This window comes from Cynara cardunculus, assembly GCF_001531365.2.
Source record: "Cynara cardunculus var. scolymus isolate 2C chromosome LG 10, CcrdV1, whole genome shotgun sequence".
In the NCBI taxonomy this organism is placed as follows: Eukaryota; Viridiplantae; Streptophyta; class Magnoliopsida; order Asterales; family Asteraceae; genus Cynara; species Cynara cardunculus.
The window spans coordinates 21,838,799-21,854,627 of NC_037537.1; the positions used below are offsets into that span (position 1 = coordinate 21,838,799).

At 34.5% G+C, this 15,829-nt stretch overlaps 2 protein-coding genes across 2 annotated transcripts in view; one reads left to right on the plus strand and one right to left on the minus strand.

The window, feature by feature from the left end:
* Positions 1-3,645: 3,645 nt before the first annotated feature.
* On the plus strand, positions 3,646-9,191 carry LOC112519709 (putative vesicle-associated membrane protein 726). The gene is made up of 5 exons (XM_025127947.1): positions 3,646-3,835; positions 5,348-5,489; positions 7,200-7,320; positions 8,231-8,293; positions 9,045-9,191. The coding sequence occupies exons 1-5, from the start codon at positions 3,646-3,648 to the stop codon at positions 9,189-9,191; spliced, it is 663 nt and encodes a 220-aa protein (XP_024983715.1).
* Positions 9,192-11,059: 1,868 nt separating this feature from the next.
* The window catches only part of LOC112519771 (protein SULFUR DEFICIENCY-INDUCED 2), a 6,080-nt gene continuing 1,310 nt past the window's right edge, over positions 11,060-15,829 (minus strand). The window contains exons 2-4 of the mRNA XM_025128020.1: positions 12,932-13,144; positions 12,543-12,698; positions 11,060-11,969 (exon numbers count right to left, since the gene is read on the minus strand). Coding sequence (XP_024983788.1) covers positions 11,556-11,969; positions 12,543-12,698; positions 12,932-13,144 — 783 coding nt within the window. The 3' untranslated portion in view covers positions 11,060-11,555. The remainder of the gene's footprint in view (positions 11,970-12,542; positions 12,699-12,931; positions 13,145-15,829) is intronic.

Below are 15,829 nucleotides of genomic sequence, written 5' to 3' on the forward strand. Positions count from 1 at the left end.
CATGTCATAGTGTGAGTCACGCCTTACAACAACGCTATAGACCTTATCATAACAGTATAGGCACGTTTTACGCCATGATACACCTTCTTAACACATTGTGTATCAGGTTGTAATCAAACCGAACACAAAGTTGATTATTTATGAACCGTTAGATTGGTGGTTTGTCTATTTAGTAATCAATCGAACATGAACAATATTTTATTATAAACAATAAAGACATGTTATTATGCAACTATTTGCGTTTTTACAACCCTTACAACCAATTCAAGAATGCCTATTTGATCAGCAATTGTTATCGTTTAATCAATTGTAACTATCCATAAAAAAAAAACCATAAAAAGAAAAGAAAAAATAGATGGATGATGGATAAGTGGGTTGCATCGGTTGTATAATCTAGAGATATTGTATTTGAACGTCCCTCTATAACAATATTATTAGAAAATCGTTTTTTTTAGTAGAATAAAAAAGAAATAATTAATATTTATAAGACAAAACATGAAAAGATAAAAGGAAATAGGTAAAAAGATTAAATGGACGAAAATGCCCCGTTCTAATAAAAAAATTAACAGAGTTAGTGATTGTGGACCATTTTCAGAATAAAATGAGAATCTTGAGGACACTTTCTAAAGTTATCAAAATTTAGGTCCATTTTTAAATATTTCACTAAACTTAAAGGACAAAAGTTAGAATTTCTCTTTATTTAATAAGAAATCATACATCACCATCAAGAATTCCACGCAATGATATCTTACTATATCTATACTGTTTTATAAAGCATTTGAAAAAAAAATCTTAAAAATCATTTTTTGTATATAAAATATTGTTTATCGATGCGTATTACTTAAAATTCAAGATTATAAGTAAATTATGCATAAGTACAACTTATTAAAGCTCTATATTTGAATTCGTGTGACTAACTGTGGATAAATATAATCAAATAGAGGATAAATATCTCATTTTAAAATCTAAAAAATTTAAAATATAATTAGGATAATTATTGAGTTCTAACAGAATAACTAATTATTATCTTTATAAAAAAATTATTAAACATAAATTAAGTTACTCCATTACGATAAATTAGATTATAATAAAAAATTTGAATTAAAAAAGCATACAAATAAAAAAAATTAAATAGTTAATTTGATATTAATATTAATATATTTTTTGTAAATTTTATATGATACTTTCAAATTTATATTTTATTCAAAAATAAAAACATTATTGTTTTTTTAAAACCAAATAAAATCGTATTATATTGACATAAATAACAAATAAAACGAAACATTGAAATGGAAGTGTGTCTTAATGCATTTTGATAACTCTTATTTTTAAGAGTTATTTCCTATTTATTTCTTTTCTTTTTGCTATTATTAAATACCCAAATTTCTTGTTTTTTACTATTTTATTCCAAAAAGTTTTAAAAAGATGATGAAACACAAAGGAATAAGTATTATTCCAAAAACCTGTATTTTTCTGACAGCACTACCCACTGTGGCACCACTGTGGAAAGTCTACCAGCCTTGTTACAACTTATTGGGAAACGTGCAGCTTGAAGATTCCTCCAGATATTTTCTACGGCTGTATATGAGTTGTCTTCCTTCTTCTATTTTATTTTATTTTGTATTTTTTTAGGCTTGTACTAATTACACTTAAGGTAATGATTGGGTGTACTATCCTCCCTTCCTCTCCCCTATATAAAGAGGCTTTGGGGAGCCTTTTTGAGGTGTGCCCAACACCATCTAAGACACAATACTTTATTGTGTGTCTCTCTTCTCTATTTATTTTATTATTATTATGCTTTTTATTTTATGTCATTAAATTATGTATTTAATTTCTAGTATTTCATTTCCTTGTACTTGTGTTTTAGTTTTACATTAATGCAATTTATATTTCAATATTATTTTATGTCTAGTTAAATTACTTGTATGAGTGTGGGTGTGAGTTTAACTTAGATGTTTATATATTTGAGTGTTTTCATCTTTTATCACTTCGTAACTTGGTCACTTAAGACGGTGCTTAAAATATGGATAAGCTGATCACTTTGAAGTGTTAATATTAGATCTTAGACTCAGAGATGGGCGGATCCGAAATACGGCTTAAGTGATGCATAATGAACTCGAGAGAGTATTTGAATAATTATGTGGAGACGCGAATTTTGCATGCATCTAGCTATGAGTTAAGCAATAAGTATTTTTATCACAAAGAGATTTGGGTAAGAATCGCATTCATTTTACTTTTTAGCTATATCGACAAGTTTCGAAGTGGTAAACGTAAAAACCTTGTGGAATTTTATGAGACCCGGTTATAAAATTTCACTTTCGAGAGATTGGAACTTTTATAAACAATCGTAAAAGTTTAACCATTTTATTGTTAATTTTATTTTAAACAACACTTGCACCCATGCCCATCATTTAATATTAGAAGTTTATTTCGTTAATTAGCTAGTCGGTCTTATTTCGGTCTTTTTATAAACAAAAATCCAACTTTATTTTACATCTCGAAACTCATGCAAGAAGTTCATGAAAAGTCTCTAAATCTCAGTACATTCTCTGTGGGAACGATCTCGGTACTTTGTACCACTTTATTACTTGCAAGCGATCACAGTGTCGACGTGCACTTGCACCGCCACTGTGGGGACATTCTGCCCACTAGGTGAACACGAACGATCATAGCCCTGTTACATTTGCACAAGTACCCTTCTAGTATAATATAAAATATTTGATAAAAACTTTTAAAAACCATTTTTATGCACGAAGTACCGTTTATTGATGCATATTACTTAAATTTAAGATTACAAGTAAATTGTGCATAAGTACAATTTATTAAAGTTCCATATTTGAATTCGTATAACTAATCGCAGATAAACATAATAAAATATATTGGATAAACATTTCATTTTAAATATAAAGTATAATAAAGACACTCATTGAGTTCTAATAGAATATTTAGTTATTATCTTTATAAAAAAATATATTATTAAACATAAATTAGATTATAATTAAAAAATTGAATTAAAGAAATTACACCAAAACACAAAAAACTTTTAAAAAGATTAATTTGATACTGATATCGATATATATATTTTTTTCAAAATTTTATGATATTTCAAATTTATATTTTATTCAAAAATAAAAACATTATCGCTTTCTCAAAACCACATAAACTATATTATATTGACATAAAAAAACGAAACACTGTAATTAAGATGTGTGTATTATACGAGTACCCTTCTAGTAATTAATTAAATAAATAAAATAAATAGTAAATGATATGAAGTGATGTAACGTATGTGTCATAAATTCAAAAGAACCCGCGTTTGTTTCTCTCTCACACACAAACACACCAAAAAACACACACTTACCATCACCATTCAAACAAACACAAATTGGTCACAGAATTTCGGGTTTTTATTTATTCCCCCCATAACGAGATTTCTGTTCATAGAGATGTGTTTTCTTCCACCCTCATTTTTTGAAATCATATTAGAATTCATATGATTTCAAATCGACACAAACCGCTGGAAAATTTGAATATTATGAGGGCATCATCCAATTTATCGTAGATTTGATCAATTTGATGTTTTCACGATCGGGTTTTCCAAATCTTTGAACATTTGGTTAAGTTTAGGGTTTTGGTGGACAGAAAATGGGACAAAAATCCCTCATCTACAGTTTTGTGGCCAGAGGCAAGGTGATCCTCGCGGAGTATACCGAGTTCAAGGGGAATTTCACAACCGTTGCCGCCCAATGTCTTGAAAAACTTCCTCCCAACAACAATCGGTTTACATATAATTGCGATGGCCATACCTTCAATTACCTCATTGATAATGGATATAGTAAGTTATTTTCTCTTGATTTCGTTGCATTTGTGGCATTTTTTTTGTAGATTACAAATGGTTTCTTTTCAATCGCTGTTTGGATTTGATTTAGAAGATTGGATCCTATAACCTGTTGGAGGAGCAAATTGATTGTTAAGAATCAATAATCCATGTCAACCGGCTAATGAAGGATGTTAATTTGTTAGGGGATACCATATATTAATCCATCAAAATTCAGTGGATCTGCTTGCATATCTTACCGGTTGAATTCCAATTTTGAATTAAGGCTATACATCTTAATTAGCTTTTGGATGATATCATCATGTGTCCTTTTGATGAATCACACACCAAATGATATTGCTGTTTGAGAGATTAAACAACATAGAAATGAATTCAGAAACATGGATTGACATTGTTGGAGGTTTAGGGGTATGCGGAATAGTTGGTGGGGAATTGAAATGGAAATCATTAATGATGTGTGGTTTGATGCAACGCAATGGCCACCCGTAGATACCGTGAAATGAGACATTCCTCAATAAATTGGAGGGAATGAAACTCATTCGCATTTCCATTCTTCGAAACGTACCAAACGCAACCTTAATAACATTAACACACTTCAAAGCATAGAGAAGCAGGTGTTAATTCAGCAACTTACAAAGGATGCCTTATAATATTTTACCTATATTTGTGTAGATTGTCAGTCAAGATACCAACGAATTTAACTTCGTAAACATGCCAAAATGGCTAGCCGCCTTTAAAAGAACACAACATTAGTATTGTCAAAAATGTTTAAGGAACTCTCTAATAAGGACAATAGTAAAGAAAAAGTAGATGAATGAAGATCTATTAAACTCAACTTTTTTCTTTCTAAAAAGGATAATGCCATTATGAAAAGAGAGAATGTGCATTAAAGCTAGATGGGATGGAGATGTGGAGCACAGGGTTACTGAGTCGACGGTTAGACCCCCCTAGGTTAGATTAGGGGTGTGTAGACCGTCCTACATTGCTTATGTTTTCGATTTGTCTGTTTGATTTTTGGCTGCTTATTTCTAACTCGTTTCTTTTTTTCAAATTTCAACACCATCTTTCTTGTTATCAAGTTCCTTTTTGTATGTTCTTTTTTGGCATTTTTTTTTACACTTATGCACAAGGGAGGTCTTCATGGAAACAACCGCTCTACTTTTTGGGGTGGATGCTAGGTTTGCATACTTCTCAGTTCTCACCCCTCCAAGATCCCACATTCGGGTGAGATATACCAGCTTTGTTTGGTTTGGTTTTGGTATAATGTGCATCAACCTCCATGTTTTTCTATAACGCGAAATTATCGTGAGCTTGTTGGTATACTTGAGGTTGGCCATAAATTACCTCTGAAGCTATTAATTTAAAAAAAGATTACAAAATACTAAAGAATAAAGTTGGTATAAATTTTTTCCAAAAAATGAAATGTTGCAATATTTTGGGACAACTCAAATTGGAAAGCATTTTTTTTTTTGGGAAGGAGGAAGTATTTACTTCTGTTGGTTGCTGCAGCATTCTGTGTTGTTGCGGTTGAATCTGCTGGCAGGCAACTTCCCATGGCTTTTTTGGAACGCGTCAAGGATGATTTTAACAAGAAATATGCAGGAGGCAAAGCTGCATCTGCTGCTGCCAAGAGCCTGAACAAATCATTTGGGTACCTAACAATTTACAATTTGGTCTACCTTTGGCAAACTAACTTATAAGTTAGCGGTTAACTGTTAAATTAGTCACGTTTGTTAAAAACTAGCTAATAAGTTAGATGATAATGTAAAATAACCTAAAGACTGCGTTTGTTACATGGGATAGGACGGCATAAAACTCACCGTCCCACGTTTGATGCGACAATGGACATACCAAAAACTCATTGTCCCACGTTTGGTGCGACGTGAGACCAAGAACTCACTGTCCCACGTTTGGTGCGACATGGGACATGTACAAGAACTAGGATAAGGTGAGACAACGACAAGAACTGGGATAAGGTGGGACAGCGTGGGACAAAAAAAACTTTTTCTTGTTCCACCAAAGTAGGTGGAACAAGATGGGACAAAATGAGACAGAAACTAGAATATTACTAATCAACTCTCGTTTAATATATAACCTTAACATAGTATTTGTTTTAGTGGTTACTACCGCTAGTTGCGGCCCCCGCCGCCACCGGTAGCCATTGTCTGCCACCTCTACCTCCACAACCATCATTGACCACCGACCACCATCGTCTATCACCACCTCTACAACCACCATCGGTCACCACCACCACCATCCATCACTACTACCACCGTTGTCCACCTCCACCTTCTCTTCTACTACAACAACTTCCTCCACCACCTCCACAGCCGTCATTGGCCACCAACTAACATCATTCATCGCCACCACCATGGGCCACCTTACCTCCACCATAACCACCACCATTGGCTACCACTACCACTGCCCACCACCACCTGCTACCACTACCACCATTGGCCACCACTATCGGCTACCACTACCATTGTCTACCATATTCACGTCCTCCACAACCACCACCGTCCATCTCCACCACCACTAGTATCGTCAGCCACCACCACCACCATAACCACTACCACTGCCCACCATCACACCTACCTCCTCCATCACTATCGACCGCCACCACAAGCACTATCCACGATCTTCACGTCATCCACAACCACAATCGTCCACCAATTACCAATGCTAATACCTCCACAACTATTGTTGTTGCAACAATCTTCACCGTGCCTTCATCAATGCTAATACCTCCACAACTATATGAAAATTGTGTAATTTTTTTATAAATTAAATTATTACTTTATTTGTGTTAATTATAACTATTATATGATATATAAAATCATAAAATAACTTTTGGGGGCAACTTGCATAGTTCTGTTCTGTCTAGTCCTAGTCGTACCAAACACCAGAAAGATACTTGTTCTGTCTAGTCCTGATAGTCCAGTCCAGTTCTATCCCCAGTCATCCAATTATGTATGCGTATCAAACGCTACCAAATAAACATGTTGAAAACTAGTCACATCTATTAAAAACTAGCTAATAAGTTCAATGACAAAGTAAAATAACGTAAAAGGACATGTTGAAAAATTAATTGGAAAAATATAAGGGACATAATTGAAAAGGTAGGAAAGGGCCTATGGAGATTACTGAAATGCTACTTTAAGTAGTGTGTACAAAAAAAAGCAAGCTAGCTTATGGCTAACCGCATGGAGCTTTTTCAATAAGCTCAAAAAATAAGTTAACTTAGGCTGCCAAACACGGCCTTAAGATAGGGTGTGTGCGTTCTTTTTTTTTTGTTGAGGGGGGGAGGGGTTATGCTTATATATTGTTTTCATGACTGTTAATGACACTTGGTGGATTTTAGACCAAAATTGAAGGAGCAGATGGTATACTGTGTTACTCATCCTGAGGAGATTGACAAGATTGCTAAGGTGAAAGCCCAGGTTTCTGAAGTCAAGGGAGTTATGATGGAAAACATCGAGAAGGTATCTTTTGAGTTAAATGTCATCAAGATATCCTGAATCGTAGAAGGTAGAGCTCTGCATACATTTCATTCCCAACACCCGGCCTTCGGGTGGGATATACTGAGCTCCTTTGGTTTGGTTTTAAGATATCTCGAATATGGACTCTTAACTGTGTAAGTTAAAAGTTCTAGTAGGATTACATCTGACTACAACTGCTTTAGTTTTTAATCTTGTATAGTAGATACTCATCTGGGCTGCTCCTTTGAGGATGAAGTAGCCTATTGATTTAACCACAAAAACCTCTAATGTGCTTTTTACATTGTGGTTGTTCATTTTTGGCTTAATCATCCAGACGGAATACTTTAGTAGAAACTCTTCCATTCTAAAGTGCTGATTGGTTTGCAGTTTTCAAAGGATTTCAAAAGCATTGGAATGATCAATTCCTTTGACCAAATTCCAATTTCTTTGTTTGGTTCACATATTGAAATGGATGGAGTCCTTTGAACTCCAAAAGTTAATGAATTTATCATTCCTTGGCATAAGTGAAAGAATTTAATTTCCATTATTTTGCACCCAATTTTACCAACACCGCCCACCCCCTTCCCTGACCATGACCATGCTACTATTGTCACTGTCANNCCCCCTCCCCCTCCCCACCACACATTGCTACTGTCTCCGTCACAACCGCCACCCACTCCCTCCTAAAACAAAGACGGAGATTCCAATTCTTTGATGAGATTCCATTCCAATTCCTACCAACCAAACGCGCAGTCAAATTCCATTCCAATTCCCTCAAAGTCAAATTCCTTTGATGGATTCCAATTCCACCAAATTCCATTCTGCGAACCAAGCGCCCTTTAAATTTTTTGATCTGATCCATGCTCGTTTGATGGTGATCTAGATACTTAGAAAAAAAGTGCGACGTGTGCAGGTCCTTGATCGTGGTGAGAAGATTGAACTGCTGGTCGATAAAACTGACAACCTTCGCAATCAGGTTTGTGTGACATGAATGATCTTTTTTGTTAACAACTATGGGTTTTGGCATATTTTGTCCAACTAGTCCACAGGGTCCATCAGGAAGGGGTGTCTGGCCCCTAAAGATTTGACAACACCTATTGAAATAGACCCAAGCTTGATGCTTCACGAGGCACCAAGTTTGAGTAAATTACCACCACACAACCCCTTTTGGATTTGTCTAACATGAATGTCTTCACGGAAACAACCACTACTCTTTAGGGTAAAGATTAGATCTGCGATCTGCGTATATCAAGTTATTTAGCTAAATGATCTCCTGACATGTGTATAGACAAGTTTTTAGGCATATTTACAGTGATATCCTTCCGTTAAGCAACTACATTCTCAAACCTGTGAGAAGGTCATGGAGTTATAAAAAGAAAACTTGTCAGAAGTCACTAACCAAAGGACCCACGCGTACCCTCCCTAGACCAGGTTATTTAGCTAAATCAAACTTCTAAGTTAATTCATGATCTTCTGACAATTTCTGAGAATAACTCTACCTGTCAGGTCATGCTTCTTCTTTCTTTCTTTTTTTTGTCAAAAGGTGATTAAGCTAAATAACCATATCTCCGGGCGGGATATACTAGGTTCGTTTAGTTTGCAACATCTTTGCTACCTGTCATTCCTTGCAACAACGGATACATTTCCGTGACTTTAGATCGATAACTTTGATTGATCGATGATTCTAAAAACGTCCATTTCTTTCAAGAATTGGTTTCTTGTTTTAGGCAAATGATTTCAAGAAACAAGGAACCAAGATGAAAAGGAAGATGTGGGTTCAGAACATGAAGATTAAACTGATAGTCGGGGGTCTCGTTCTTGTTTTGATTCTGCTCGTCGTTATGTCGATCTGCAATAACTTGAGGTGCTTTTGAAGATCATCAAATCCTTCCTTCCTTCTACAGTGCTGTATTTTGCCTCCTACTGGTCTTAACAACTTAGGAGTTTTTGCATTTTGGATGCTTAATGTACATGTTATATAATGATATTTATTGTTAGACCTCATCAAATTGAATCATAAATAAACTTTGGTATAAGATGGCTTTGTCTTTCTTTAGGAACTATGAATGTTAGAAAGTAGTTTATTGTAAAAAAAAGTTCGAATAGAGATTGCGAAATTGAAGGTTAAATGCACCTTTTTAGGTAACGATTGAATCTTTGGTCGACTGAGTTTAGTGTCTAAGGGGCCGTTTACACGGGTAAGCGATTACCAAGTCATATTACCTTACCGGATGAATATGGTAAGGACAAAAAATCTTACTCGGTAAGAACGAGAAAATGACCAAAAGTCTTACCCGACAAGTGAGGACAACCACCACATACTATGGTAAGCGCTTACTGAGTAAACTGTTGCATATGGTAATGTTTTGGTGGACTAAAGTCTTATCCGGCAAGTAAGTGGTAATATTAAATTTTACCGGTAAGTGCTTACCGAGTAAGTGTTTGATAAACGTCCCCTAAATCTACGGGATGCCAAATGTAACCGGTTACGCCCGAAGGGTAGGCAAAATTTAAGAAGGAAATAAAAGTTCTTTTATAGCAAAGATTACTAAAGAAATGATTTTTCTAAAAACCGTTTGCCGGTTTTACCGGGCCCTACCGGTTATAGATTTTCAGGGAAAGATCGATATTACCCGTAACTATTTCGAATTCCTAAACCTCTATCTCCTACAACACCCTTTTGAACCAATGATCCACACAATGGGGACCAAGAAATTGAATTATTTTATGATAACAATATCCATGTTGTTTTGTCAATTTGATAACACTAACAACTATTTTCCTTTTGGTAATTGAAGTTGGTATCCTTTTCGTTAAAAATAGAGTCCTTTTTGGTAACCAAAGGTTTCAATTTGTCTTGATCGGATTTGTGTAGGGATCAAGCCTTCATCGTATAGTTTGTTTTTTAGGTGTGGGTTTTGTCGGGTGTCTTTTGGTTTTGGGCCTTACTTTGTTCTTCCTCTTGCTGGTTTTGTCTTTTGGTGTATTGGGTTGTTTCCAGTATCTTACAGAAATGTTTTTCACTTATTTTGTTGTTTTAATAAAGTTTTATGAAAAAAAAAAGTCTAAGTATGTCCAACAACTATTTTATACTTTTTATAAAATAAAGTATTAAAACTCAAAATCTCTAAATAATTACATCTAATTCTAATAGCTATTCTATTTTAGCAATTCTAGCATTAAATATGTTAATGAAATATTCAATACATTTAATTATTTTTCTTCTAAACATTTATTTTCAATAACTCTTATCGATGGAAAAAGATTAAAATATATTATTTTTCTATCATACGTAGGGTTCTAGAGATTTTCCAAATTTGTAGATTTTCACCTTCTCTGTCTTATTTTTTCAAGGGTTGAGTTCCGATAAGAAAGAGAGTTAAAAGTGAGAAACGTAAGAAGTGATCTTCACCCTTAGATGCACAGTAGAATGAAATGCACCAAATAAATTCCTTTATCAAGCATGATTCATAGGCGGGTTTGGGATTAAAGGTGATAAAGAATCCAGAACGCTTCTCACCTTAACTCTCATTTTCCATTTTCTTGATAGCATATGTTTTAACATAGCACTTAGAAATAAAAAATAGCTAAATCTCAAAAATCTTTATTTCAACGTGGCTATGAGAGATACTCTAAGAATCTTAAACTAAAATGAACTAATAAGAAAAGTTTCCAAAATGAAAGAATATTCATTTTTCAACAAATTTGATTGGTTGCCAATTATAGGCCCTTTTACACAAACTTTGAAAGAGACATTGAATTGTCGTTAGATATGTATTTGGTCATGATGGGATGCAATAGGTACTATCTTTCAAAGGGGATTGGTAGTTTACATACAATAATGGCCTCTTCCTTTGCCAGTTTACACTTGATATACATACAAACTCTCTCTAATCTATATGGTACACACGATAAAAATTGGTCCATTATTGCTATATATACAGTCACGTCATATACCTGAACAACCACCAAATAAGAGAACATGGAAACGGTCGAATGACGTGATTTTACACTACTAAAATCACAGCGATTTGACAGTGACTTAATGTCGTGGGCCAGGTCGACCATTCATGTAAAATTACATGTGATTTGACCGTTTTCTGGTTCTCTTGTTCTTGATTATGTTTTCATTTGATCCTTCCTCTCTCCCTGTATATATAGATGTATATATATGTATATATGCCCGTTCGTCTCAACAACTATGAATTATTGGCTCACAAGCATACCATCAAAACTGATCAACAGGCTAGTTGATCTCTATATGTTGATATCTCTTCAAATACAGGGAGTCTTCTTGATCTGAATGGAGTCCATTGGTTTATTAACTGGTCAAGCCCCTCAACGAAAGCATCCTCCAAAGTTACCAACCCCTGGCTAGGACTTGGGTGCACCAGGGCCAACTGCCATGGCTCTAGCTCCTCAACGAGCTCCTTCGCCCTGCTAATTAACTTGGGGTCGTTGGACCCCAAAAGTTTACCTTCCAATACATCTGCAAGAACCGTGTTGGCCTCTGAATATCGACCTTGTTTCACTAGGCACAGGCACAAATTGCAGGCCTTGTTAGCATCTGGGTCGATCTCTTGAGCTTTACGATATACAGCTTCCGCCACTGCAAACTTCTTTAGCTGCAAGTATGCCCACCCTAAATTACCCTGCATGGGTAAATTAGGAAATTCATGTCACTTTCACTCTTCTTTTCCAACTCCAATGAAATCAAATAATCCCAGTATATCCCACCTGGAGGTGGTGGGGTTGGGGAGGCTAAATGTATCATAATACGTGGAACCCAATTAGATCACTGATAATAAGGTTCCAACATATACTAAAAAAAATGTCCAAATCTAAGCCGATGTGAGACTCTAACACGCCCCTCAAATGGAGGCTAGATGTCCGAGAGTGTCAAGAGGGGGGGTAAGACGAGTATAGGTACCCGTGAGTGGTAGACCTTGGCTCTAACACCATATAAGAATATGTGGAACCCAATGAAATTACTCTCCATAAGTGTCCTTGAAAAGAGAAGGAGGTTCCAACATATAAGAAGGAGAAATGGTTCAAGTTTAGCCGACGTGGGTCTCAAAAAATATGGATGCAAACTTAACGTCTGTCATGAAGTGTGTGAGAAAGAAGCTCGACTTATGAAAAGTGTGTGAGAAAGAGAAAAGCAGGCAAGCATAAAAGTTAGCAATAGTAATACAAAGATTCCGAATGTAGTAACTCGTTATTACCAGTATCCTTGATGTCTCTTGCTTGACCGTAACTTGGAATTTCCTTCCATGGGAGCGCGCTGTCTTTGTGGGTTTTCCGTTGAATGCTTCTCCTTCATAGATCATCCGAAGCTTCTGCTTTAGCAGTTCGATTTGCTCCTCTAATTTACCACATTTCTACAAACCCACGACGCTCGATTGTTTAGTAACACTCTTGAAGTGCAAAATATGCACTCTCTCCCAAAAAACTTTTAGAAATTTTGCCGAAAATAAACTATGGAATTTGACTAAAAACTCATTGGATGACTTTGCAGTCCTTTGATCCACCACCCGTTTGGGGTGAAAAATCGAGGGTCGATCGCGAGTTACATGACAAGAATATGTTAACATATAAATTAAGTGTTGTTTACCTTGTATAAGTCGATTAGGACATTGTCTAGTGATTCTTGGGCTTGATTGGAGCAACGTTCCCTGAAGGATCTAATGACTTCAATTGCTTCTTCAGCTCTATCCTGTTGTTTCATAACGACTGCCATGTCTTTTAGGGCACTATCAACTCGATCACCGGCATTAATAGCTTTCCAGAACAAAATTATCGCTCCATCTGGATCCTTTTCCACCAGCTGAAAATACACCAATACCCCCATTAGATTTCATAACCACAGCAAAACTAGTCAACCGTAACTTCACATAGCTAGCAATGCAGAGCTGGCATGAGTTTAGGGTTTAGGGTTTAGCCATGAAGGTAAAGGATAGCTTTTGATGCGTAAATTTACCCAATTAGAATTACGTTTGGAATAAAGTACCCACGAATACGAAAAAAAAACCTTAGAAATTAAACCAAACCAATTAAAATAAAATGTATCTATAGGATAGTATGAATTTCAATAAATACAATATCTCTCACAGATTCTTTAAAATAGAGAAAATTGAGATTTTATTTTCTATTCTACTGTAATACTTCCTCTATATTATTCCTAAAATATAGGAAACATAATAAAATTTCAAGTTTAGAGAATTCTCTAAATCGGATGTGAAGAGAAATAAATGGTTTTTTTTATTCTTTTCCACCAATAAGATTGAATTATTATTATTTTTAAGTGTACGGAATGATAAAATTATATAACATTTTAATAATATAATTAATGTTAGAATCTTTAAAATATAAAATCTAGTTATAATAAGTGTAAACTTTTTCTCCAACTCACACCTTTAAAAAAAATGTAAAATGTAATGGGCCTACTCACCAAGAAGACCGTCTACTCGGGAGGCAAGAGTTGATTCACTTGCCAACAGAAGACCGTGTATCAAACACTTATTCGATAAGTGTGCTTACCGGTAAAATTTAACACTATTATGTACTTACCTGGTAAGATTTTAGTCCACCAAAACCGACATAGTATACAACAATTTACCCGGTAAGCGCTTACCGTGGTAAGAGTCGTCACCCTCACTTACCGGGTAAGACTCTTGATCCTTGTCTCGCTCTTACCGGATAATATTCTTGGTCCTTACTATATTCATCCGATGATGTAATATTACTTGGTAAGCACTTACTCAGGTAAGCGTTTGATAAACGACCTCTTACTAAGATATAAACTCATTCCAACCACACATAAAACGTCAAACTCATTACCCACCTTTTTAGAGGCCATGAATGGTCTCTTTCAATTAAGACACAAACAGAAAATATAGGGATTGTTTGACAATTGCTGAATGGTTTTGGTACAGAATGATTAAGAATCTCTTATGATATAGTACAAAATAAAATATAACTGTTTAATAATTATTTACAACGAAATTAGGACGCTGAATATTTTTGCTTCCTAGAAAGGAGCAGGTGTTGGCTATAGGGTCATTTCTCTAATAAGAAAATATAAATTAAAAGGATAAGTAGTTTTCTTGATGTAGCAAGAAAATATTTATTACATGTATATACAAAATAAAAATTTATACTAAATCTTACATAAAGTACATAAAAATTAATGTAAAATTTTGTGTAAACAGTCGATCTACTCTATTTGGTATAGATGAATAGTGTTACATCAAATTTGGTATGTTATCATTACTTAAACCAAATTTGATCCCTATTAAAATGATCAAGGGGCTGCTTACCAAATGCTTACCCAGGTAAGCGTTTACCAAATAATATTACCTCACCGCATGAATATGATAAAGACCAGAATCTTACCCGATAAGTGAGGGTGATGACTATTACCACGATAAGCGCTTACCGGATAAATTGTTGCATACGATGTCATTTTGGTAGATTAAAATCTTACCCGTTAAGTAAATAATAATGTTAAATTTTACCGATAAACACTTACCAGTATGTGTTTGATAAACGGTCCCTAATAATGACCAATTGAAAAAAGTTTATCCTTTTACTTGCTACTTTTTCATTCGGTTCCTTTTATTTTTCACTTGACCCCTTCAATTAGACACAATGCCTTTTCTTTTCTATATGTGCTGTAACGTCTTTAAAAAAAAGTAATATATCATAGTTCTTTTTTGAAGGTATCAAAAAGTAATCTAATGGAGGTTCTAAGTTCACATGGCTCAACCGCCTAGTCGGGTCCTCTTCTAAAAGGAACTCATAACCGACAGTCTTGGGCATATATCTTCAATAAGGGACGGACCTACAGTGGTGCCAACGATGGCACGTGCCATCGTATTATTTCTCTGTCGAATGGTAAAAAAGTTTAGGTTCGTGAAAGGTGCAACCGTATTAATTTGTTGTGTGTCATCGTATGTATTTTGAAACTATAATGTGAACAAGTTTTCTTTGGTAAAGTTGGTTTGCACGACTTTTATTCCACCTCAGACCTGAATTCAAATCCTGTTAATCTCATTTTCTTAGTCAAATGGTGCCACAGTTTGAATTTTTTTTTTCCTACATTTATTTCATATAGTCAAATGGTGCCACAATTTGAAATTTTTTCCCTATATTTATTTTTTATAACCAAATAGTGCCACAATTTGAAAAATTTTCCTGATTCGTGCCTGTCTTCAATTCTTTTCCATCAATATATCAAAACCTTTTTCTCTAACTTTTCAATTTTCTAATAATAATCTAATAAGGTTCCACTTTTTCACTTTTATTTATCGACAATTTTTTTTTCTATACTATATTATAAAGTATTTATAAAAACTCTTAAAAACCATTTTTATTCATAAAATAATGTATATTAATGCATATTACTTAAAATTCAAGATTACAAGTAAATTATACAAAAGTACAACTTAAAATATAATCAAATAGAGAATAAACATCTTATTTTAAAATATAAAAAATCTAAAATATAATT

What these genes read in the sequence shown, in the direction of transcription:
- LOC112519709 (XM_025127947.1), top strand. Translation starts at nt 3,646, where the DNA reads ATGGGACAAAAATCCCTCATCTACAGTTTTGTGGCCAGAGGCAAGGTG. An exon ending in TGATGGAAAACATCGAGAAG is followed by an intron (nt 7,321 to 8,230) that starts GTATCTTTTGAG and finishes CGACGTGTGCAG; the next exon opens with GTCCTTGATCGTGGTGAGAA. An exon ending in CTGACAACCTTCGCAATCAG is followed by an intron (nt 8,294 to 9,044) that starts GTTTGTGTGACA and finishes TTCTTGTTTTAG; the next exon opens with GCAAATGATTTCAAGAAACA.